The sequence below is a fragment of the Xenopus laevis genome, chromosome 5L (genome assembly GCF_017654675.1).
Source record: "Xenopus laevis strain J_2021 chromosome 5L, Xenopus_laevis_v10.1, whole genome shotgun sequence".
In the NCBI taxonomy this organism is placed as follows: domain Eukaryota; kingdom Metazoa; phylum Chordata; class Amphibia; order Anura; family Pipidae; genus Xenopus; species Xenopus laevis.
This window is the reverse complement of record NC_054379.1, coordinates 76,456,905-76,484,522: the sequence shown is the minus strand read 5'-3', so window position 1 is coordinate 76,484,522 and position 27,618 is coordinate 76,456,905. Positions and strand designations below refer to the sequence as shown.

General features: G+C 42.8%; 1 protein-coding gene across 1 annotated transcript in view; it reads right to left on the bottom strand.

Annotated features, from left to right (window-relative positions):
* Positions 1–27,618, bottom strand: part of LOC108716798 (mannosyl-oligosaccharide 1,2-alpha-mannosidase IA) — a 153,364-nt gene that overhangs the window by 73,323 nt on the left and 52,423 nt on the right. Inside the window, exon 3 of the mRNA XM_018263255.2 lies at positions 13,453–13,568. Within this exon, the coding sequence (XP_018118744.1) occupies positions 13,453–13,568 (116 nt within the window). The remainder of the gene's footprint in view (positions 1–13,452; positions 13,569–27,618) is intronic.

The following is a 27,618-nucleotide window of genomic DNA, read 5'->3' as shown; positions in this document are numbered from 1 at the left end:
ATGAAGACGTTCATTGATTACTCAGCAAGTCCAGTTGTTTTTAGATTGACCTATACTAGATATACTATGACCTGGATGAATGAAAATCTTCATAGTCATCAGCCAATTAGTTTCTAGCCAATAAAGTTTCAGGGGTGTGGGTGTGATGCAACCTACAGCCATAAGAGTGTAATTTCAGGCATAGCATTGTTTATTAAACAACATGCGTTGTGTTGCGACGAAGAGAACAAATGCAGTTTCATTTGTGTGGACTTTAGTCCAGTGTGGCAAATTATACAGCACTCATTTAGTATACAACATACAGCCACAAGGAGTAATATAATGAAAATAACCAACAATATTAGAGGCCCATTTATCAAAGGTCGAATTTCGAATGAATGTGATTTTTTTTAAATTGCAATATATTCACAATTTGACTGGGTGGTTATTTAAGTAAAAATTTGAATGGCTAATACTCAATTAAATGGTTGAGACACGAAAATTCAAATCTTATTTGATTCAAACAAATCACATTTTTCACCTGATAAAAAAACTTGAATGTCAGGAAGGCTATTAACATCTCAAAATGGCTCAACTGACCTCTACCATTGACTTGAACTAGGAAGGTTTTACATGGCGAATATTCGAATTAGGACTGTTTCCATGGTCGAGGTATGATAAATCTCACATTCAAATTTACATTAGAATTTACATTCAATAAGTGGGATTAAAATTCAAATGTGTAAAGTTTGAAACGCGAAAATTCATACTCTAATTTACTCTTCAACCCTTGATAAATCTGCCCCCAATGTGTATAGGTAAAGTAACTGAATGCAGTGATTGCTTAGTTAAAGCTGCAATTGCATTACAACCACCAACCCATGTTAAAGGGGTGGTTCACCTTTAAATTAATTTTTAGTATGCTATAGAATGGCCAATTATAAGCAACTTTTTAGTGTTATTTTTTTTTTTTATAGTTTTTTAATTATTTGCTGCTGCCTTCTGACTCTTTCCAGCTTTCAAATGGGGTTCACTGAATATAAAAAGCAAAACTGTAAAACTACAGATTTATTGTTATCCTGAATCTATTCATAATATTTATACACAATCGTGCTGTTTCCTATTTGCGGTTTTTGTCATTTTAGTTTTGTAAGGGTTCACACTAGGAATAGTCAATACATTACTAGTAATGCATGTGCTGTTTTTAGCCTATTATTGTGAGTAATTCACTTTTTTTGGCATCTTCTTATTATTATAGGACATTACAGCTGGTGCGCTTAGTAATTTTCTGTTTCTAAGTACAAAGTTTGGATTGACTACATTTACAATGACTAGTAAAAATGATGATTAGTTATCAAACATATAGCAGTTCTATAAAAATCATAGCTCCCATGACGTTTTGTGAATTTCTAAATGCATCTTGCTTACTCAAAAATATAGCCTAAGTAAAAATATACTAGGTAAGAAATTTATAGACTGAAACTGTAAGGGATAAAGTTAGGAGAATATGTAATTCACGGAGATCACCCTTCCAGCATATCCGAAGTGTGTCCCTGCTCCAGCGGCATACCGCGTTTCGTGCCCATAACAAATGGCACTTCCTGAGGAAGTGCCGTTTGTTATGGGCACAAAACATGTAGGCGAAGTTGCACTATCATTGCCACTGTGTCGCGTTTTTTGCCACAATAAAAGCCACAAGTTCATGAAGTTTATGCGTCTTTGAATAATTTCCGGCTGAGCAACCAAGCAAGGACTGCTTCATTGAATTTATATGAAACTGTAGGGCCCCACAGAAATTATGTAACCGAGGTATTCAATGGGCCAATTATTAGGCTAAATAACCATTAGCAATGAATGGATCTATACAGTTACTCAAAGAAGTGATATCATGGAAAAAAGTAGCAACGTTCTTTGAAATTCAGGCATGCATAACAAGGAGTATGAAAGTGAATGCCTGATTTAATTAGAAGAATCAATTCTCCACAAAGGTAAAGTGGTTACTTGAGAAGATAATGGGTCTAATGTCAGAAGAATCCTGTTCGGGTCACATCCTATACATTCAGCTAAAAACTGTTCTTCAGTTGAATGATACTAAATACATAGGGTTCATTTATATCTGCAACTGCACAAAACGGATGCAGTCATGGCACAAATTGCACATTATTTGTGTCCAAAGCTGCTCCTTGCACTTCCACTTGTGCATTTGGCAATGGCACGTCAGATGTTGTGTCTATTGATGCTGGGGGACCTTGCAGCTACAGACACCATGAAGGCACTAGCTCCAGGGTTCTCACAGCAGTGTCATAGAGATGTCCTTTTGATTATGTGTGCCAGAAATGACAAAATCCCAGCTACAAAAATTTTCAGTGCTGATGCATCGTATTCATCAAAATATACACATGCAATTTGTGTGTATTAAGAGTGTTTACCAACTGCAACTGCATTGTATGCAATGTGCCTTCTCTGCTGAAATTATGCTGGAATTGTGGGAAATACAATGGATATAAAAGCACTGAATACAGAAGTCAAAAGGCAGCCTAGTCCAAATGATCCAACTAATCCATGGGATATCCAGATTTGAAGAGTGCAAGCCATGTTCAGTTGTTTCACTCACAATCCTGACTAAACTATGCAGGCTACAAAGATAAAAATCATCAAAAATAAATGTAGTAGCTTGATTCTAATAAAGATGTTGACTAGTAATTAGAGATGTCGCGAACTGTTCGCCGGCGAACTTGTTCGCGCGAACATCGGGTGTTCGCGCTCGCCGGAAGTTCGCGAACGTCGCGCGACGTTCGCCATTTTGGGTTCGCCATTGTTGGCGCTTTTTTTTGCCCTCTCACCCCAGACCAGCAGGTACATGGCAGCCAATCAGGAAGCTCTCCCCTGGACCACTCCCCTTCCCTATAAAAACCGAAGCCCTGCAGCGTTTTTTCACTCTGCCTGTGTGTGCTGAAGAGATAGTGTAGGGAGAGAGCTGCTGCCTGTTAGTGATTTCAGGGACAGTTGAAAGTTTGCTGGCTAGTAATCGTTTTGATACTGCTCTGTTATTGGAGGGACAGAAGTCTGCAGGGGTTTGAGGGACATTTAAGCTTAGGTAGCTTTGCTGGCTAGTAATCTACCTTCTACTGCAGTGCTCTGTATGTAGCTGCAGTGGGCAGCTGTCCTGCTTCTGATCTCATCTGCTGACTGCTGCAATAACAGTAGTCCTTGTAAGGACTGCTTTTATTTATTTTTTTGTTGTTTTACTACTACTACTACTACTACTATAAGAGCCCAGTGCTATTAGTCTAGCAGTGTTGGGGAGTGGGACTGGTGTGCTAATCTGCTGCTCCTAGTAGTTCAGCAGCACCAACTTTAATTTTTTTTTTTTAATATTCATTTTTTTTTATTTTACTTTTTTTATTTTACTACCGCTGTAGTAGTGTATAAGTTGACCTTTTAGGCATTATTTGCCCTGTAGGCATTATTTGCACACTGTTTTCTTCAACCCGCCATCTAGCTGTGTGACCTTGTTCACATTCTGTCTAAATATCCATAATATTACCGTCTCCAGAAAAAACACCGGAGTGACTTTTTTCAAGCAGCCATAATATATTTTACGTAATCCGTATCCACCGCTGTAGTAGTGTATACGTTGACCTTGTAGGCATTATTTGCACACTGTTTTCTTCAACCCGCCATCTAGCTGTGTGACCTTGTTCACATTCTGTCTAAATATCCATAATATTACCGTCTCCAGAAAAAACACCGGAGTGACTTTTTTCAAGCAAGCCATAATATATTTTACGTAATCCGTATCCACCGCTGTAGTAGTGTATACGTTGACCTTGTAGGCATTATTTGCACACTGTTTTCTTCAACCCGCCATCTAGCTGTGTGACCTTGTTCACATTCTGTCTAAATATCCATAATATTACCGTCTCTAGAAAAACCACTTGAGTTACTTTTTTTCAAGCAGCATTCATATATTTTACGTAATCCGTATCCACCGCTGTAGTAGTGTATACGTTGACCTTGTAGGCATTATTTGCACACTGTTTTCTTCAACCCGCCATCTAGCTGTGTGACCTTGTTCACATTCTGTCTAAATATCCATAATATTACCGTCTCCAGAAAAAACACCGGGAGTGACTTTTTTCAAGCAGCCATAATATATTTTACGTAATCCGTATCCACCGCTGTAGTAGTGTATACGTTGACCTTGTAGGCATTATTTGCACACTGTTTTCTTCAACCCGCCATCTAGCTGTGTGACATTGTTCACATTCTGTCTAAATATCCATAATATTACCGTCTCTAGAAAAACCACTTGAGTTACTTTTTTTCAAGCAGCATTCATATATTTTACGTAATCCGTATCCACCGCTGTAGTAGTGTATACGTTGACCTTGTAGGCATTATTTGCACACTGTTTTCTTCAACCCGCCATCTAGCTGTGTGACCTTGTTCACATTCTGTCTAAATATCCATAATATTATCGTCTCTAGAAAAACCACTTGAGTTACTTTTTTTCAAGCAGCATTCATATATTTTACGTAATCCGTATCCACCGCTGTAGTAGTGTATACGTTGACCTTGTAGGCATTATTTGCACACTGTTTTCTTCAACCCGCCATCTAGCTGTGTGACCTTGTTCACATTCTGTCTAAATATCCATAATATTATCGTCTCTAGAAAAACCACTTGAGTTACTTTTTTCAAGCAGCATTCATATATTTTACGTAATCCGTATCCACCGCTGTAGTAGTGTATACGTTGACCTTGTAGGCATTATTTGCACACTGTTTTCTTCAACCCGCCATCTAGCTGTGTGACCTTGTTCACATTCTGTCTAAATATCCATAATATTATCGTCTCTAGAAAAACCACTTGAGTTACTTTTTTTCAAGCAGCATTCATATATTTTACGTAATCCGTATCCACCGCTGTAGTAGTGTATACGTTGACCTTGTAGGCATTATTTGCACACTGTTTTCTTCAACCCGCCATCTAGCTGTGTGACCTTGTTCACATTCTGTCTAAATATCCATAATATTACCGTCTCCAGAAAAAACACCGGAGTGACTTTTTTCAAGCAGCCATAATATATTTTACGTAATCCGTATCCACCGCTGTAGTAGTGTATACGTTGACCTTGTAGGCATTATTTGCACACTGTTTTCTTCAACCCGCCATCTAGCTGTGTGTATTATCGTTTCCAGAAAAACCAACTGAGTTTTTGTTGTTGTTGTTGTTTTTTTAAAAATAATGCCAGGCAAAGGCAGGCCGCCACGCAGAGGCCGTGCTAGGGGCCGTGCTGCTATGCAATCCTGTGGCCCTAGCAAATTGCCCAGTTTTAAAAAGCCAATGACCCTGAACTCCCAAAATGCTGAAGAGGTAGTTGACTGGCTTACACAGCACACCCCATCCTCTACCGTTTCTAACTTTACCACAACATCCTCCTCATCCTCCACTGCTATGGCCACCCCACGTAACACTTCCTCCACCACCGGTGCCCCTTCTTCACTGGGGTCAGAGGAGTTATTTTCCCATGAGTTTCTTGAACTGAGTAATGCGCAACCATTATTGCCAGAAGAAGATGAAGGAGATGAGGACCTTACACCAGATTTAATTCTGGCAGAGAACACGATAGAGATGGACATAATGAGTGATGAGGAGGAGGTCCCCGCTGCTGCTTCCTTCTGTGATGTGTCAGAAGAAATTGATGCATCTGAGGAGAATGATGATGAGGAGATTGATGTTTTGTGGGTGCCTAGTAGAAGAGAGCAAGAGGAGGGTAGTTCAGATGGAGAGACGGAGAGTCAGAGAGGCAGTAGGAGAATAAGACTTAGAAGAAGCAGGGAGGACAGCCCGCAGGGATCAGTAGGGCAACAACATGTATCGGCACCTGTGTTCAGCCGGCCAACGCACCCGCCATTGCCGCCAATACCGCCAACTCCGCCAACTTCTACTGTTACCGCCAGATCGCACACTTCCAAAAAGTCAGCAGTGTGGGATTTTTTTAATGTGTGTGCCTCTGACAAAAGCATTGTAATTTGCAATGAGTGCAGTCAGAAACTGAGCCTTGGTAAGCCCAACAGCCACATAGGTACAACTTCTATGCGAAGGCACATGAGCGGCAAGCACAAAGCACTTTGGGAGCAACACCTCAAAGGCAACAGGCAAACTAAAAGCCACACTCCTTCTGGTCCAGCATCTTACTGCTCTACCTCTGCTCTCCTTGACCCGTCTGAACCACCCTCCACTCCGCCTTCCACCTTGACCACCTGTTCCCATTCCCAGTCATCTGCCACCAGCCAAGTTTCTGTGAAGGCCATGTTTGAGCGTAAGAAGCCAATGTCTGACTGTCACCCCCTTGCCCGGCGTCTGACAGCTGGCTTGTCTGCACTCTTAGCCCGCCAGCTTTTACCATACCAGCTGGTGGACTCTGAGGCCTTCCGCAAATTTGTAGCAATTGGGACACCGCAGTGGAAGGTACCCAGCCGCAATTTTTTTTCTAAAAAGGGAATACCACACCTGTACCAACATGTGCAGAGCCAAGTTACCGCATCTCTGTCACTTAGTGTTGGGCCAAAGGTCCATATGACTACTGACGCATGGTCCTCCAAGCATGGTCAGGGCAGGTATGTCACCTACACTGCCCACTGGGTGAACTTGGTAATGGCTGGGAAGCAGGGAATGGGTAGCTCAACAACAACAGTGGAGTTGGTGTCACCGCCACGGATTGCACGCGGTTCTGCCACCACCTCTACTCCTCCATCGCTCTCTACCTCGTCTTCTTCTTCTTCTTACTCTGCTGCTGGGTCCTCCTTCTCCTCCTCCACACCTGTGCACCCCCAGCTCCCCCTAGGCTATTCGACGTGCCAGGTACGCCGTTGTCACGCTGTCTTGGGGATGACGTGCCTGGAAAGCAAAAACCATACCGGATCTGTACTCCTGTCATCTCTGCAGTCACAGGCCGATCGGTGGCTGACCCCACACCAACTGCAGATCGGAAAAGTGGTGTGTGACAATGGAAGCAAACTGTTGGCAGCGTTGAGACTAGGCAATTTAACACATGTGCCCTGCATGGCACATGTGTTAAATTTAATAGTCCAACGTTTTGTCTCCAAGTACCCAGGATTCCAGGACGTTCTCACCCAGTCCAGAAAGGTGTCGGCCCATTTCAGACGTTCCTACACAGCCATTGCACGCCTTGCTGACATTCAGCAGCGCTACAACATGCCAGTCAGGCGTTTGATTTCTGACAGCCAGACTCGCTGGAATTCAACGCTCCTTATGTTGGAACGTCTGCTGCAACAACAAAGGGCCGTCAACGAGTACCTTTTTGAACTGGGTGGTAGGACTGGATCTGCACAGCTGGGGATTTTTTCCCCCGTTACTGGGTGCTTATGCGCGATGCCTGCAGGCTCATGCGACCTTTTGAAGAGGTGACAAATATGGTCAGTCGCACCGAAGGCACCATCAGCGACCTAATACCCTTCGCTTTCTTCCTGGAGCGTGCCGTGCGACGAGTGACAGATGAGGCTGTAGACCAGCGTGACGAGGAGCTGGAAGCGCACGATTTCTGGTCGGAATCACCAGAACGAACCCAGGCACCTGCTGCAACGCAGGGAGAGGTGCCAGAAGTGGAGTCAGAGGAGGAAGGTGGCTTTGTGGAGGAGGAGGACCAACAGGAGCAGGCTTCCCAGGGGGCTAGTGGTGACCTTTTGGGGACCCCTGGTCTTGTACGTGGCTGGGGGGAGGAGACCGTGGATGATGCAGTCCTTGATAATGAGGAAGCGGAGATGGATAGCTCTGCATCCAACCTTGTGAGAATGGGGTCTTTCATGCTGTCATGCCTGTTGAAGGACCCCCGTATCAAGAGGCTTAAGGAGAAGGACCTGTACTGGGTCGCAACGCTACTAGACCCTCGGTACAAGCATAAAGTGTCAGAAATGTTACCAACATACCACAAGTCCGAAAAGATGCGGCATTTACAAACCAGCCTGCAAAACATGTTGTACAATGCTTTTAAGGGTGATGTCACTTCAGGAACTCATCAACATTCCAGGGGCAGAGGTGCCAGTAATCCTGCCACGAGCACACCTGCAAGGACAAAGCCCTTTGGCCAGTCTGTAACGTCAGACATGCAAATGTTTTTCTGTCCAAGGCAGCGCCACAACCCTTCTGGATCCACCCTCAAAGAACGCCTCGACCGGCAGGTAGCGGACTACCTGGCATTAACTGCAGATATCGACACTCTGAGGAGCGATGAACCCCTGGACTACTGGGTGCGCAGGCTTGATCTGTGGCCAGAGCTGTCACAATTTGCCATGAACCTCTTGTCTTGCCCAGCCTCAAGTGTGCTCTCAGAAAGGACCTTCAGTGCAGCAGGAGGGATTGTAACTGAGAAGAGAACTCGCCTAGGTCACAAAAGTGTCGATTACCTGACCTTTATTAAAATGAATGAGGGGTGGATCTCGGAGGGTTACTGCACGCCGGAAGACTTGTTCTGACTTCTATGCAGCTGTCCTTCTCTTCAAGCCTCATGACTCCACACACAGCTGTCCTTTAGCGTCCTCCTCCTCCCTCCGCCACCGTTACAAACTAGGGTGCAAACCCTACTGGTTTAATTTTTTCTGGCCTCTGTGCTTCAGTGGCTGCAACCAAAAAAACTGGGCAAACAATGTCTACAAGGTCAACGTATGGCAAAAAATGACTATTTTCAGCATTTATATGGCATATTTTTTCTGGCAACTGTGCTTCAGTGGCTGCGTCCAAAAAAATGCATATTTTCTGCATTTATATGGCATAATTTTTCTGGCAACTGTGCTTCAGTGGCTGCGACCAAAAAAATGCATATTTTCTGCATTTATATGGCATAATTTTTCTGGCCTCTGTGCTTCAGTGGCTGCAACCAAAAAAATTTATATTTTCAGCATTTATATGGCATAATTTTTCTGGCAACTGTGCTTCAGTGGCTGCGACCAAAAAAATTACTATTTTCAGCATTTATATGGCATATTTTTTCTGGCCTCTGTGCTTCAGTGGCTGCGGCCAAAAAAACTGGGCAAACAATGCCTACAAGGTCAACGACGTTGACCTTGTAGGCATTGTTTGCCCAGTTTTTTTGGCCGCAGCCACTGAAGCACAGAGGCCAGAAAAAATATGCCATATAAATGCTGAAAATAGTAATTTTTTGCCATACGTTGACTCAACGTATATGGCAAAAAATGACTATTTTCAGCATTTATATGGCATATTTTTTCTGGCAACTGTGCTTCAGTGGCTGCGACCAAAAAAATGCATATTTTCTGCATTTATATGGCATAATTTTTCTGGCCTCTGTGCTTCAGTGGCTGCAACCAAAAAAATTTATATTTTCAGCATTTATATGGCATAATTTTTCTGGCAACTGTGCTTCAGTGGCTGCGTCCAAAAAAACTGGGCAAACAATGTCTACAAGGTCAACGTATGGCGAAAAATTACTATTTTCAGCATTTATATGGCATATTTTTTCTGGCAACTGTGCTTCAGTGGCTGCGTCCAAAAAAACTGGGCAAACAATGCCTACAAGGTCAACGTATGGCAGTTGTTTAAAGAGAACAGTAGATTACTAGCCAGCAAAGCTACCTAAGCTAAAATGTCCCTCAAATCCCTGCAGACTTCTGTCCCTCCAATACAGAGCAGTATCAAGCAGATTACTAGCCAGCAAGCTTACTATCATCTGTCCCTGAAATCACTAACAGCTCTCCCCCTACACTATCTCTTCCAAGCACACACAGGCAGATTTTTCAGATACATTTTTGCCCTTGATCCCCCTCTGGCATGCCACTGTCCAGGTCGTTGCACCCTTTAAACAACTTTAAAATCATCTTTTCTAGATGTTAAAGTTCGCCTTCCCATTGAAGTCTATGGGGTTCGCGAACCGTTCGCGAACTGCTCGCATTTTTGCGCAAGTTCGCGAATATGTTCGCGAACTTTTTTTCCGACGTTCGCTACATCCCTACTAGTAATTGGGAGTGTGGAAACGTCTAGCATCTATCTACATTCTTTTCAAAAATGTGAAACTAGAATGCTATCTGTAGTTCCTCACAAGGGTATGGAAATGTACTGCACATAAGCATGTTAAAAATATTATAATTTAAACAATGCTTTGCTAGCAAAGTTTGCCTTTTGTTTGCAGGATTGTTAGGTCAATCAGAGATGGGCTGTATGGGGATTGCAGTGGCATAAGCATGGTTAAATTCTATGAGGTCTATATAGTAACATTCTTATTTTTTTTTTTTTCACAAATGGTATTGTTTCTCTAAAAATAGTTTTTTTAAATCTTCTCTAAAATTTATTTTATTTTTACACTTTATTAAGTGTAAAAAACATGAAACACTCTAATACAATATTTCTCCAAGTAAAAGCAGTTAAGGTCCCATAGAAGTCAATGGTAGCTGTGCTGATCCTATTGGACATTTAGAGGTTTTCAGATTTTTTTTGCTTGTAATTATATCAATAACTTGAATTTTTAGAGGTTTTAGAGCTATTTGTTTTGTACTCTTTATATTCAGAACTTTGAATAACTTTCATGGCATTTGTGGTTTTAGAGAAATAGAGTGTAACTGTGTTTTCAAAAAGCTGAAATACCACTAAAATTTGACTTTAATAAATGGGCATCCCTGCATACTGTGACAGGGCACTGTAACTCAGTGCTGTCAAACAGTGGCCTGCGACCCCCCCTTGTGAGGCCCCCCCACCAGGAAAGTCTGCCTGCTGTGTCAGTTTACCTTATGTAACATTTAAAAGGTATCACTACAGAGATTAACTGGTCCCTGCATTGTTTACACCTCAATTTCAGACTATAAACTCATGTATTGTTCACACATGTAAACCCCCTAAATTGTTCACACATGTAATCTCCCCTGCATTGTTCACATTTGTAATCACCCATGCATAGTACAAACAAATAATCCCCCTGCATTATTCACACATGTAATCCCCCCTCCATTGTTCACATATATAATCCCCCTGCATTGTTCACACATGTAACACCTCTATTATCCACACCATAAATCCCTGACTGTTCATACCTCAGAACCACACTGAAACTGTGCACATAGTTCACACATCTGTTCACAGCTCATACAAACTGCTGAAGATGCACCAGAACCGTGTCACTATATGTAGCACAGTATGAACTGTTCATCTTAGAGTGGTCCTGATAGGTTTCCCTCTCTCCTGCTCTGTTCTAACTGCCCTATGCTCCTTGTGTGTGTGCCATACTTTGCCTGCCCTACTCTGCCTGTGTGTGCGATACTCTGCCTGCCCTATGCTCCCTGTGTGTGCCATACTCTTCCTGCCCCATGCATGTGCCATACTCGGTCTACCCTATGCTCCCTGTGTGTGCTAAACTTTACCTGCCCCATGCACCCGGTGTGTGCCATACTCTGCCTGCCCTATGCCCCCTGTGTGTGCCATACTCTGCTTGCCCTATGCTCCCTGTGTGTGCCATACTCTTCCTTCCCCATGTGTGTGCTACACTCTGCCTGCCCTATGCTCCCTGTGTGTGCTATACTCTGCCTGCCCTATGCTCCCTGAGTTTGCTGTACTTTGCCTGCCCTATGCTCCCGGAGTGTGATGTACTTCGCCTGCCCTATGCTCCCTGGTTATATCATACTCTGCCTGTGTGTACCCTGCTCTGTCTATGGAAAATAAGCCTGGTAGGGGTTTGTTAGCATTTTAAAAAATAGTTGTTAGGGCCAGAAGTTGGATAGCACTGTTGTAACAGATTCCATTGTATTAGCATGTTCACAGAACTGCCTGTTCCTACTGCAACTCAAGAAGTGGTGATAAGGTACTGCCATCCTTTGTATCCTATCTGTACAATCTGGCTACCAATTTCCAGCACTGAAAGTAAATAGGCAGTCTCCTAGTTATAATTTACATGCAGATATATATGTTTTTAGATTTATAGAATTTTAAATTTTCTTAGGTATTCCAATGTATAACTGCAAATAAATGTAACAATATTTTCAGATTCTGAACAAGCTTAATTTACATTTACTTGTTTACTAAGTTTTTTTTGCCTTTCCTGTTGTAAGCTTCAGAATAAATCTCACAGTAGAATTTAATTTTGGTTGAAGGTACACAATAACTACCTACAGCAATAGAATAATTAATGAATCCTGAAAGCTGCATGTGTCTTACAGTGAGAATTATAAACTGCAGGTACACAGAGTGGATTTTGGTGCTGAAAAGGACTCTCATACTTTTGCAGACACAGAAGGTTGTCTATTCAAGCATACAGGGTTATTCTTGGCCTGCGTTTATCTGCAGGTCAAGAATTAGCCCAGACCCCCTGCCCCTCCCCAACAACAACAAAACCAGACATTTAGTTTGTCTTTTTGTTTATTTGCTTTAATTTATTTATAATTCTTACTTTAAATTGTTTAAATTATTTAAATTTGTCCTAGCAAACAATTAGCTTTTGAAAGGCTAAGCATGGCAATGGCACAATCACAAACTGTTTTGGAATGATATACCAGCCAACAGGACAAGGATTATAGATGCAGTTCTCTATCAGGTGGGAGAATCAAACCTGCCCCGACTGAGATCGGGACGATTTTTGGCCAGATGGTCTGAGTGGCCCATCGGAGGGGCCCCATACACTTGGCACATAAGATGCTGAATTAGTCTAAAGGACCTGAATTGGCATCATAAATCTATACGTGTATGGCCACCTTTAAACAGAAGGATTCCTTTTTAGCAGGCAGTAGTTAGCACTTCCCAAAGGGATTTGCTTCGACTGGGCTGGTAAGTATTCTATGACCATACTGTACAGGAACTGGATATTTAAACCCCAATATCCAGAAAGCTCTTAATTATCTCCCATAATAATATATATTTCTTTTAATTATTTCCTTTTTTCTCTGTAACTTTAAAATCATACCTTGGACTTGACCCGAACTAACCTAGCACAAATAATATTGGTTTGCAAAACAATGCTATTGCTATTTTATTTAATGTTTAAATGTTTGGATGATTCAAATTAAGACTAGTATTGTTCGAGCAGTTAGAACACCATAGTATTCACCCTTGCAGTCCAAAACTCGTGATTTTTCTACGGTTATGATTCAAATTAATCAAAAACCTGGAGGACCCTAGGCCCCAAGCATTGCAGAAAGTAATTAATATATGCATATACACACACAGAAATATTTACAGGGAGAGAGAGGAAGCAAATTCCACAAGATTGTTTCATTTCTACCACCCACAAACAAGTCATTTAAAAGCATTAAGGTGATTTTATACAAGCACCTGGAAAATTCCAGGATTATATTTTATGGTATCATGTATTTCAACAAAGGGAATGTTTTTACAAAAGTTGAACATTTAATCTCAGCTAGCAGTGAAGAGTATGTACACATGTACGTAGAATTAGCTTAACATACAAACTCACTATAAACAAAAACCATGGAAATAGAAGATATTACTCACCACATTGAATACTAGATTCTTCTCCACCCATTCTTTAGCATCTTTAAATTCATCCATCATTCCCATTATATACAAGGTGTCAAGAGCATCCACTATTGTCGCTCCTTGTATATTCCCTGCAAATGTTACAAAATTAATTTACATTAGCAATTAAATAGGTAAATGACTATAAGTAGACCCGGTAAAGGCAAATGAGCAAATTAACAATTTCACAATTACATTGTGGCTTATAGTCTGTTTACAGTTGATATACATATACTGTATATATATATATATATATATATATATATATATATATATATATATATATATATATATATATATATATATATATACACACACACACACACACACACACACACACACACACATAGTCATATGAAAAAGTTTACGAACCCCTGTTAATTCTTTAAAGTTTATCATTGGTGAGCTTTCAAAGTAGCAACTTCCTTTTAATATATAACACGCCTTATGGAGATAGTAGCATTTCAGCAGTGACAAAGTTTATGAATTAACATATAATATGCAAGATGCATAAAAACATAATTAGGTGCATAAATGTGGGCACCCCAACAGAGATATTACATCAAGTTATTACATTTAGTTGAGCCTACTTTTGCAAATGTAACAGCCTCTAGACGCCTCCTATAGCCGTTGATGAGTGTCTGGATTCTGGATGGTGGTATTTTTGACCTAAATCTCTCCAGTTCAGTTAAATTTGATGGCTGCCGAGCATGGACAGCCTGCTTCAAATCATCCCATAGATTTTCCATTATTCAAGTTGGGGGACTGTGACGGCCATACCAGAATATTGTACTTCTACCTGCTTTTGTAGATTTCAAAGTGTGTTTAGGGTCGTTGTCTTGTTGGAATATCCAACCCCTGCATAACTTCAACTCTGTGACTGATGCTTGAACATTATCCTGAAGAATTTGTTGATATTGGGTTGAATTCATCCGACCCTCCACTTTAAAAAGGACCTCAGTCCCTGAACTAGCCGCACAGCCCCACAGCATGATGGAACCTCCACCAAATTTGACAGTAGGTAGCAGGTGTTTTTCTTGGAATGCGGTGTACTTCTTTCACCATGCAAAGCGCTTTTTGTTATGACCAAATAACTACATTTTTGTCTCATCAGTCCAAAGCACTTTATGACTGTGGCTTGTCTAAGTAAGCTTTTGCATACAACAAGCGACTGTGGCGTGAGTGCAGAAAGGGCTTCTTTCTCATCACCCTGCCATACAGATGTTCTTTGTGCAAATTGTGCTGAATTGTAGAACGATGTACAGATACACCATCTGCAGCAAAATGTTCTTGCAGGTCTTTGGAGGTTATCTTTGGGTTGTCTGTAACCATTATCACAATCCTCCACATATGCTGCTCCAGTATTTTTCTTGGCCTGCCAGACCTGGATTTTACAGCAACTGTGCCTGTGGCCTTCCATTTCCTAATTACATTCCTTACAGTGGAAACTGACAGTTTAAACCTCTGAGATAGCTTTTTGTAGCCTTCCCCTAAACCATGATACTGATACAAAAAGCAAAAAAAAAAAAAAAACCACAAATAGAAATGCAAATTGTCTCAGAATATCACTTGCTACATCATACTAAAAGTTAATTTAAAGGTGAAGAACTCCTTTACAGCAGCCCTAAAAAAAGTTACATACGTATATATCTTCTTAAGCCATAGTTTATAAAAAAAAAGCAAAAGAAGTTCTATATGAAAGGGAAAGATTGTAAAATACATAAAACTGCACATTGCACTGTAGTCATTTACAAAGAAACATTACTAAAAAGCAAAAGCATTTACATGAACCATTCATAGTTTAATTTATTCTATGGCTCATGTTGTAATGTTATGATAAAACACTACCTGATGATGATTGCGATCCATCATATTTTACCAGATTTATGCAGGATAAAAAGTCATTAATAATGTATTTAAAACCTTGATACCTATATATACAGAAAGTCCTGACCACACAGGAACGATGTAGTGATCGACAAATGCTGATGTGTTAATATGAAAACAACATTTATGGAACAAATATCCCCCTTTTTTACATATATTTTATGGTTCCCATTATTATAGTTATCTTTAACATCTCTCTAAATGTCAATAAAAATTTCCTGAGAAAATTTCTTGAGACAGAACACTATCAAACTGTGCCATTATATGCAATTACACAAAAAGTTTGTCCTCTGCAGAGACTTTGCAGATACTGTAGATGATGAATATCTTTTGGGCAAGGGCACCATGAGCAGGTCATCCTCTGTTGAAAACACAGCGAGAGGAAAGCAGATCTGCTATTGTGATCTGCTCCATTGTGCAGACCATCTGAAAGACACAACGTTGGCCCGTGTGGGGCTACAGAGTAAATAACTGTGTGAAAATGCAAACATTCACAAACTTTTTGCGTGAAATCCATTCAGTGTAGCTCCACACAGACCAACACTGTGCTTGTCAATGGGGCTACATGATGAAGTGTATGACAGCAGATCCATTTTCCTTATCTTGCATATAAAACACAGCCTGAGTAAAGAGGATGATTAGCGCAGTGTGCCCTTACCCTTATGTAAGTTGACCAATTTTGGTCTTAATTACAACCGCAATCATTTTGTCTGAATAAGAAATCTGATGTCTATGGACCAGATACTGAAAAAGCAGGTTATTCAAAATAGCCTGTTAATTTTCTTATAACCTTGATGATAACACAACCTTAAATAACTTTAGATACACATAAAAGCTTTTAAATGAAAATACAGGTATGGGACCTGTTATCCAAAATGAACGGGACCTGGGGGTTTCCTGGTAATGGTTCCTTCCTTAATTTAGATCTTCTAGTCTACTAGTAAATCATGTAAACATTAAATAATGCTTCCAAAAAGGATTTATTATATCATAGTTTGGATCAAGTACAAGGTACTATTTTAAAAATTTGGATTATGTAGATAAAAAGGAGTCTATGAGAGACGGGCATTCCGTAATTTGGAGCTTTCTGGATAACGGATCCCATATGAAAAAAAAAAGTTTAATGAAAGCAGAAAGCTTACAAAATTTTAAGTACAATAATATAATCTTTTTATGGAGTCAATCCTTACATGACCTTCCTTTGTCCCCCATTTGTTTTTGTAAATGTCTGTATTTTCACCTCCTACATGCTCAGAAGGTGAGAGAATATTTTATTTACTCTAGAAACATACAATCAAAACAGATATTGTTAGAATTGTAAGTACTGTAACAACCAGACAATATAAAACTGTAAGTAAACTTCATTACCGGTAAAACAAACATGTAAAAAAATAGTAACATTGTTGTGTGCAAAATGATGATAAGAGGCAGGAGTTTGAGCCTATTATACTTGAGTGTAATTGGATCTGGAACATCAGTTGACAGCATGTACCTCAAGCTTTCCATCGCTGCCTGGCTCTAAATTCTGGGTGCACCAATTAAAGCAAATACAGATAATAAGAAGGCTTTGTGCCTTTAAACCTAAATTAATGCAAATTCACAAACAGGCAAATGTTTGGCAGACTGTGGCTGTTTTGAAAAAAATTTCAAAACAAACACCGGCTTATAAACAATGTGCAATGTAAACAAGAATACAAGTTTAACAACAGCTTTGGGCCCCAAGATAAATATTTAAAGGGCTGATAATTTATATACCATACAGTGAGCAAATATTGTGGCTGTATCAGGAGATGCTTCTCAGTAGCGTTTTGGGGTACCTAGTAAATAAAGCAATTTCTTAAAAAGAACAAAGCTCTCCATAGACAAAAAGGCTGCATGAATGTGTTTCTGCTAGAGCAAATACAGAAATATTCATCACATCTACATAAACTGCTGGCTTATTTGCCTTACATGAGCCTGACTGCAATGAGTTCCATAGAGGGCTGTTTTTGAGAAAGCAAACTCAGCACTGCTATTCTTTACTTTTATGTGTCTGCTTTATTTCAAAGAATAAACTTGGCTGCAGTACAGAAATGATAAGATATATATTTGGCACACTGGGGTCACTGATGGTGCAAAAAAGAAATATCAACTTTAGTGTTGGCTAATTTGAAAGAAGTAGAATGTATTAATCTTAATGGGAAGCAAAATAATAAGTGACCTTAGGGCATTTAAACTTTGACCTCCCCCCCATTCTATCCTATAGAGATGTGTTGCTGGTGGAGGTGCACCTGTCCACAACTGTGTTCACCCAGGAACAGTAACCAATAAGGTGTTTGCTTTTAAATTAGTGACTTGTTCATGACATCAGCCAGTTGGCTGTTATAAAGTGGCCAGACCTGTAGCAAACTCTGAACCTTTTATTGCACAACCCCAAATTTATTGTATTTAAAGGGCTTCCCAAATATTTTGCAAATTAGGTCAGTGGTGACTTCTAAGTCTAAATGACCGATCTCTAGAACACAGAAAAGATTGGGTAAAACTCAATTTTAGCCTGTGAAATAAAGACTGATTACGTAACAAAAAAAAAAATATAGGTGGTAAAAATTCACACCGTTAATTTAAAACAGGCATATGTGTAACAGAAAGGGACATATTGGTAGGACAACAACTCCAACTCCTAGCAGTCATTGACATATAGAGGCATATTTATCAAACTTACAAGTCTCATTTTACCAAAGAGTAGATATATAGATATATATTTCAAGCTCATTGCATTTGTTTTATCAATACATGCAAATAATATTATCAACTTTTAATTACAGACTCATTTAAAGTGGCCAGCAGACGGCTGACGTTAATGAACACATTAGGGATGCAGATCCCTGGTAGACATTTTACATGATTTCAGTAACAAAAGGTGCTTGACTACCAAACAGGAGGTTTTATTGCAGAGAACAGAAAGTTGCTGTTTTACTTGTGTTATTTATTAGCTTTGTCTCTTAATGACTCAATCGCATTTCTGACAGTGTGCTTAAAGCATTTGTTCCACATTATTACTTGTTCTGATTTTTCTTGATGGCAATAATAATATTAGTTTATGGGAAAGCATCAGTTACTAGCAGTAAAGCCCTGTTGACAGTAAGAGTGACAATATAAGGACTTCAGCAGGGGTCTGTTACCCTCTTGGGTGAGAGGAAGATAATTCTGGCAGCAGTATTGCATACAGACTGCAGAGGGGAGAGATGGGAGCTCTCCCCTCAATCTAGTCATAAAAAATGTGTTACAAATGTAAATATACATCAGCAGCCAGAAGTTAGAGCTGTGTGACACACATCACTGTATCTACACATTTCAAGGAGGCTTGGTTAATGCCTGTGAGTTCACTCAACCTGTAACACATCTTATTCAGAATGCAGCCACTGTGCTTCATGGAAGAACAAAATCAATTATGAGTCCAGGTCTTGTGTCTTACGATTTGTCATAAATGAAGACAGCACAGGCATTACCAGCACAGACAGAACTCTATTCTCATGCAAAGCATGCTGTATAGGCAACGTGAATATTTTATAAAACACCTGTCTCAGTTCTTATAAAGCAAAACCAGAAATCATTTATGAGCCCAATAATATGCATATAATGTGCCTCAGTGCAATACGAGGCCACATTTAAAACTGTGCATACAAGGTGCCGTAACTGACCATATTGGCCAGGTAGCTGGCTTCTTAGACCTGCTCTGGCGAAATATTTTCTCCTGCTTATCGGTCTTCTGAAGCCCACCAGCCATTATATGTGTGATAATACTCTAATAACAGATGTATTAGTTGTCTGGTGTAGGAGTGTGTGAAATCACCTCCAAGGTCCAGTAATGGTATTCATACATAAAGGCATAATGGCAATGGCACACAGCACAACAGTCCATAAGTTTCATTGTGCCACTGCCCTAAGAATGTAATATGTGTTTAAGGAGTTGTTCACCTTTAATATAGTGACTGTCCAGGTTGTATAAAAAGTGTTCAATTAAGGCAGGAAAAGTTGGGACAGGCTTTGAGAAGTGAGTAAGCCAAACAGCTTACAAAAAATGCTAACAATTTGCCTCTGCTGGTAGGAATATTTCAGTCTTACATAATTTAAAATTGCTGGAAATCTTTAAATGTATAAATGTCAAACAGTTCAAAGAAAAAAAATTTAATAGTTTATAGTAATATATACAAAAAATGCATATTTGTAAAGTGCATAATGCAGTTGCTCAGCAACTAAATGCATGGTCAGCTGTACTTTGGCTGTCTACTGCTGTCCATAGCTGTAGTGAAGGAAAAAAGGCCACAAGACCCCTAGGTTAATTAAAAAGAAAAAAAACCACTTACTTACAAATTATAATCATATACCAAAAATATAATTTTTCTCCCACATAATGGGCGTTGTTCATTGTGGCAAATTTCCCTAGTGTTGGTAGTGCTATCCATAGCAGCCATCTAGAAATAAGCTCTTAGTAGTCTGGTGTAGTCAAATTAAAGAAACAGTTCAGTATAAAAATAAAAACTGAGTAAATAGGTTGCGCAAAACAAAAAACTGTTGTCAATATAGTTAGTTAGTCAAAAATGTAATGTATCAAGGCTGGAGTGACTATATGTCTAACATAATAGCCAGAACACTACTTCCTGCTTTGCAGCTCTTTTGGTTTCCACCGATTGGTTACCAGGCAGCAACCAACCAGTGACTTGAGGGGGGGTCACATGGGTCATAGCTGTTGCATTTGAATCTGACCTGCATGCCAAGGATCAATTGTAAACTAACAGTTATGTCCCATGTGGCCACCCTTAAGGTCACAGACTAATTCAGAGTTATAGAGCTGAAAAGCAGGTAGTAAGTGTTCTGTTCTGTTAGACATCCAGTCACTCCAGCCTTCATAGATTATATTTTTTAGCTAACTAAATTAAAAACATTTTTTATTTTGCACAGCCCATCTATTTAGCCAGTTTTTGAAATCAAATAAAAGAAATCAAATTTCTGATTGGTTACTTACTATAGCTTACTGAATGGTGTAAAGGTGGCCATAGATATAACAATTAGAATCTTTCCTGTAGCTATTGGTCGCAGGAAAGATCATTCGGCTTCAATACAGATGTGTTAAGAGCTGAATCATCAGATATACAGGTAGGAACAATAGAATTCTACCTGTATCTGACATTCAGCAATGGTGCCTTGAAAGGCATCCGTTCCAAATTTTCTGATTGACGAGCAAACCGATATCCAAGTCTTCTGCCAATATTGGTTGACTCGTCTCCCACCATATATGCACCGAGTATTGTATGAAAATTAGTTTAGCAAGATATTATCAGTGAGTCTATGGCCAACTGTAGGCTTACACTGTTGGAGGGGCACAAGCATTGTGTCACTGTATGTAGCACAGTATGAACTGTTCATTTTAGAGTGGTCTGGATAGATTTCCCTGTCTCCTGCTCTATTTTGCCTTCCCTATGCTCTATGCCGTACTCTGCTTGCCCTTTTCTTCCTGTGTGCCATACTCTGCCTGTCATATGCTCCCTGGGTGTGCCATACTCTGCCTGCCATATGCTCCCTGGGTGTGCCATAATCTGCCTGCCATATGCTCCCTGGGTGTGCCATACTCTGCCTGCCATATGCTCCCTGGGTGTGCCATACTTTGCCTGCCATATGCTCCCTGGGTGTGCCATACTCTGCCTTCCTTATGATTTATGTGTGTGCCATACTCTGCCTTCCCAATGCTCCCTGTGTGTGCCATAGTCTGCCTTCCCAATGCTCCATGTCTGCCATACTCTGCCTGCCCTATGCATCCTGTGTGTGGCATACTCAGCCTGCCCTATGCATCCTGTGTGTGGCATACTCTGCCTGCCACATGCTCGCCCTGTGTGTGCCATACTCTGCCTAACCTATGCATCCTGTGTGTGCCATACTCTGCCTTCCCTATGCATCCTGTGTGCCATACTCTGCCTTCCCTATGCTCAGTGGGTGCCATTCTCTGCCTTCCCTATGCTCCCTGTATGTGCCATACTCTGCCTTCCCTATGCTCCCTGCGTGTGCCATACTCTGCCTTCCCTATTTTTCCGTGCCATACTCTGCCTGCCCTATGCTCCCTGTATGTGCCATAGTATGCCTGCCCTATGCTCCTTGTGTGTGCCATACCCTGCCTGCCCCATGCTCCCTGTGTGTGCCATACCCTGCCTGCCCCATGCTCCCTGTGTGTGCCATACCCTGCCTGCTCCATGCTCCCTGTGTGTGTCATACACTGCCTATCCTATGCTCCCTGTGTGTGCCATACTCTGCCTGCCCTATGCTCCCTGTCTGTGCCATACTCTGTTTGCCCTATGCTACCTGTGGGATGTAAGCCTGGTAGGGGTTTATTCTGGGGGTTTGTTAGCATTTGAAATTGTTGTTAGGGGCCCTTAAGGTGTATTATCATGTTCTGTTGGAGTTGCTGTGTTATCCACAGGGGAGGAGAAGGCATATGGATTTAAGGGTATGTTTTACTATGACATGACATTTCTCACATGAGTGATATCCCTACAATGAAAACCAACCATTTAGTTTTTTTCGTGTGCTACCACCATTAATGTGGATAAGGTGTTATAAGTTCTTGTGGTGACATGGGTGTGGTTTAAACACAGGGAACAGTCAACACTGACTTCCATTATCGGCCCTCCACCACGTAGGCCAGAAAAATTCTGGCCTTCGGTACAACAGACGTTGGATAGCATTGGTGTAAGCAATAAGCCAGAAAGATTGTAAAATAATACATATATTTTTTTAAAGGAAAACTATACCCCCCAAACAATGTAGATCTCTATTAAAAGATACTGAGTAAAACAGCTCATGTGTAAAATCCTGCTTCATGTAAATGAACCATTATCATAATAGGGAGATTTTTAGTAGAACTTACCGTTAAATCTCTTTCTCTCTAGGCACTTGGGGGACACAGGAACCACGGGGTTAAGCTCCTCCCTCCAGGAGGCAGGACACATACTAAACAAAACAAAAGACTGGACTCCTCCTTCTCCCTCTATATCCTCTCCTGCTTAACTCCCCCATATCAGTTTCAATAACAAGCCCATAACAAGGACTATATGAAATAAACAAACTAGAAACAAGAATCAGGGGAACAGTTTCCCCTGTAAACCCTCAAATCGGGGTACGTTTCGGGGAGGGTGTTCCTGTGTCCCCCAAGTGCCTAGAGAGAAAGAGATTTAACGGTAAGTTCTACTAAAAATCTCCCTTTCTCTTACGGCCTTGGGGGACACAGGAACCACGGGGACTTATCAAAGCAGTCCCATAATCCCATATTGAGGGAGGGAAGAAACGAAGACCAGTGCCTGTGTTAGTCTGAATCTATGACTGATTGCAGGACTTTTCTGCCAAAGCTAGCTTCGGCAGATGAAAATGTATCGAAATGATAAAACTTTGTAAAGGTGTGCACGGAGGACCATGTAGCAGCTCTGCACAGCTGGTCAGCAGAAGCATCATTCCTCCATGCCCATGAAGTGCTTAGGGCCCTAGTCGAATGGGCTCTGACTCTTTTCAGGGGACTTCTGTGGGCAACCAAGTATGCCTGACTGATCGTCTCTCTGATCCATCGCGAAATTGTCACCTTGGACGCCGCTGTCCCCATCCTGGGCCCTGAGGGAATCACAAACAATGAATCTGACTTCCGAATTGAAGCCGTTCTCTCTATGTATGTTAACAGTGCCCTGACAACGTCCAGCGAATGAAGACGAGTCTCCTTTTCATTTCTCGGATTCGGATAGAAGGAAGGTACTACAATTGGCTGATTCACATGAAAACTCGATACCACCTTGGGAAGGAAGGAGAGTCTAGTCCGCAAAACTACCTTGTCTGGGTGAAACACTAAGAACGGCGAAGCTATGGAAAGTGCCCCTAACTCAGAGACCCTTCTGGCCGAGGCAATGGCCACCAAAAACACTACCTTCCAGGTCAAGGAAGGTAAATCCACCGTCCGCAGAGGTTCGAATGGTAAATCCTGAAGAGATTTTAATACTAGGTTGAGATCCCACACTGGTGCCGGCTGTTTAAAAGGTGGGGCTATATGGGCCACACCCTGGAAAAAAAGTTTGAATGTCCTCCTTTAAGGCCAGCCGGTCCTGAAAGAGAACTGACAGGGCTGAAACTTGCACCTTTAGAGATGATAGTTTCAAACCCCCTTCGAGACCCTTCTGCAGGAACAGAAGCACCCGCGATAGATCAAGCTCGTTGAATGGTACTCCTCTGGGTTCACACCATGCTGCGTATGCCTTCCACACTCTGTAGTAGGCCTTGGCTGACTATGTCTTTCTTGCCTTGATCATTGTGTTAATCACAGTGTCAGCAAAACCTTTTTCTCTCAGGATGGCGGTCTCAACAGCCATGCCGTCAAAGTCAGAAGACCTGGATTGTGATGTAGTATTGGACCCTGCTGAAGTAAGTCCGGACGTCGCGGAAGATGGAACCAGTTTCCTGCGGATAGGGATATGAGGTCCGTGAACCAGGCTCTTCGGGGCCAATATGGAGCCACGACTACTAGACTCAGTCTCTCGTGCCGAAACTTCCTGATTACCCGTGGTATCATGGGCAAGGGAGGGAAGATGTATGCTAATCGGAACTGCCATGGCATAGTCATCGCATCCACTCCTGATGCTTGTGGGTCTCTGCTTCTGGCAAAGAACCTTGGCACCTTCTTGTTGTGTCGAGATGCCATCAGATCGACCTCCGGTTGTCCCCACCTGTGCACAATCATGTCGAACGCTTCCGGAAGGAGTTCCCACTCTCCCGGATCTAGAAGGTGTCGACTTAGGTAGTCGGCTTCCCAGTTTTGAATTCCCGGAATGTGGACAGCGGAAATTTCTGGAATTCGAGTCTCTGCCCAGGACAGAATCCTTTTCGCCTCTGTCCAGGCTGCGAAGCTGCGAGTTCCTCCCTGGCGATTTATATATGCGACTGTAGTTACATTGTCTGTCTGTATGCGCACTGAAAGACCTGTCAGTTGATCCTCCCAATGGCGCAATGCTAGGTAAATGGCCCGAAGCTCCAAGACATTTATTGACCGTTTGGACTCCTCTGGAGACCATCTTCCTTGGGCCGAACATTGAGCAAACCGTGCTCCCCATCCCAATAAGCTTGCGTCGGTGGTAATGACTACCCATTGAGTCTCTCCCCATCGCCGACCTCCGTCTAGATTTCGGGGGTTTGTCCACCACTGCAGAGACTGCCGTGTCAACCGATCCAGATCGATCCTCTGCATTAGCGACACCTTCTTCCGCCAATTCCGCAGAATGCACAACTGAAGAGGACGCCAATGAAACTGTGCAAAAGGTACCGCCTCCATGGTTGATACCATATACCCCAGTACCTGCATGCAAAGCCGAACAGAGGGAGACCTGATCTGGATAAGCTGTCTGGACAGGTACTGCAACCTCTCCTGTTTCTCCCGAGGAAGTATCACTAACTGAGCATCTGTATTGAATATCAGTCCCAGAAATAGCATGACCTGTTTCGGAACGAGAAAAGATTTTTTCTTGTTGATTAGCCATCCAAACTGCTCCAGAGTCTTGATGGTGATTGCCAGATGTTCCTGCGTCTCCTCCAGAGATGCTGCCCTCACCAGTATATCGTCTAAATATGGCGTAATGTATATGCCCTGCAAGCGCAGAACTGCCGTCATGGCTGCCATGATCTTGGTGAAGACCCGAGGAGCCGACGACAGGCCGAAGGGAAGGGCCACAAACTGATAATGCCGCTGGAGAAAGGCGAAACGCAGGTACTTGTGATGGCCTGGCCAAATGGGAACATGCAGATACGCATCCTTGATGTCCAAGGATGCGAGGAATTTGCCTCTGTTCAGAGATCTGATCACCGAACGGATAGTTTCCATGCGGAACCGGCGGTACCTGATGAACTTGTTGAGGCACTTTAAGTCCAAAACTGGGCGGAATGATCCATCCTTTTTGGGCACGATAAATAGGTTTGAATAGAACCCTTGATTTAGTTGGTCCAATGGAACAGGAACTATAACCCCCGCATGTAGTAGGTCTGAAATGACCTCCATCTGCCACCAGTTCGCGAACCCAAGCGTCTGCTACTTTGTGGTGCCACACCTCCCAGAACCATTGCAGGCGTCCCCCTACCGCCTGGTCTGGCCCCGGAGGGCCTGTCCCGTCATAGGGATGAGGCTGCCACCCCTGACGGTTCCTATGCTGGAATCTACCCTTGGAATGTCCTGAGACAGGAGGTGGGGAACCTTTTGAAGAACGAAATCCTGAGCCACGAAAAAACCTGCCCCGTCTCTGTCCTGTAGTGGAGCGGGTCCTTGGCTGGAGTAATAGCGTGCTCTTCCCCCCTGTGGCCTGGGATATCATCTTCTCTAGCTCCTCACCAAACAGACGCTTTCCTTTAAAAGCCATGGCCGTCAGAGCTTTTTTGGAGCTGAGGTCGGCTGTCCAGTGCTTAAGCCAGAGTGCTCTGTGTGCTGCCACTGCCGTGGCCGACGTTCTGGCTGTTGTGTGAAGAGAGTCTAGAAGAGCATCTCCCAGGAAGGCATTCGCGTCCAGAATCTGGGATGCCAGAGAGGATAATACAGATCTAGAAGAATTAACCCTTAGACCCTCCAGAATCTCCTGCGCCCAGTCAGCCATTGCCCGGCTAACCCATGCTGCAGCAATGATAGGTCTAAAAGTGGAACCTGCCGAAGTAAAGATGGAGCGGAGAAACCCCTCCAGTCGTTTGTCTGTCGGATCCTTAAAGGCTGCTGAATCTGGGACAGGGAGAGCTGTGTTCTTTGAAAGACGTGACACTGGAGCGTCAACCGCCGGCGGCACCCCCCATTTGTCAGTGAGATCCTTCGCAAAGGGGTAAGAGCGAGAAAACCTGCGAGAAGGTTGAAACTTTTTCTCTGGATTATCCCACTCCTGTTGGATAACCTCCCCCAGCTGCTCATGAAAAGGGAACTCTGCATTTTGTTTGCGTTGGCGTTTAAAGGGACCCTTGGATCCCGATCCTGGGCCCGACGCCTCCTCTAGCTTTAAGGCATGCTTAATGGCCCAGATAATTCCCTCTACATCATGGGGGACTTCCCTATCAGGCTCGGGAAGATCCTCAGACGAGGCTGAGGAAATCTTTCCCTCACTTAACTCGGTATCGCTCACTTCCTCAGCCGACTCCCCAGATGATGCTGACAGGATAGTCCTTCTTTTACTAGCTGACTTCCTGCTCCTAGAGTGGGGCTGCACCGACAGGTGCTTAACAAACCTGTCCAGGGAGGCAGATAGATTATCGATTCCCTGCAGGTTAGCCAGTGACTGGGACAACTGAAGCGCCCAAGGAGGAGGGCTATCCCCCCTAGTGTTGGGCAGGGATGCTGTAGCCCCCACAGAATCCCCAGTATTTGTCAGAGTAGGGGTAATGCTCCCAAGACCTGTATGGTCTGATTGTACAGGAGGGACTGATGGTTCCTCTGTAGCTGAGCAGGCTGCGCACACTGGGTTCTCCTGACCCTTCGAAAATTTTGCAGAGCATAAAGAGCATGCCAAATATGTCACCGAGGCAGAGGCCTTCGCTCTCCCTCCCCTGGGAAACATGCCCCCCTTCAGTCTTGCCCAGCCTAAGCCCCCTCCCACCCACCGTACCTGCACCGGGAGAGGGAACACAGAGAGAGAGAGAGAAGAGAATCCAGGCTCCGTCCTGCGCGTCTTGCGAAAAGGTTTCCAGCGCTATCCACCGAGGCTGATATTCCCCTGCCGACGCTGACGTCATACGTCACGCACCAGCGTAACCCGGAAGTGGAACCTACGGGGAAAGAGCGCCGACCGACGAAACGATCAGGACCGCGCCGCCCGACTTCCTCTCCCCCTCCCTCCACGCCCCCCCCCCCCAGCAGGCCGGCAGACGGGAGACCAAGCCAAGCGTGAGTCAAGAAAGGGGGGAGGAGGTGCGCTTGTCAACCAGCTGGCCTACTTACCCCCGGAGGGTCTTCTGGGACTCCCCCTCCTGAGCCTCTCTGTCTGGCCATCACCTGCTCCACTGCGGCGTGGAACAGGTACGTGATGGGTGGTCTGCTCCCATGAGTCTTACCAACCCCAGCAGAGGTATCCCGCGGTGGGGGCTAACCCTAGAGATCAGGAGTGCCCCTGACTCTTGTCACACCCCGGGTGTCAACGATAATCGTTGACCGTAGTATCCTTTAGTAGGACCTCCTAGAGGTCATCCTACCTCCTTGGCAGGACACTAAAAAACTGATATGGGGGAGTTAAG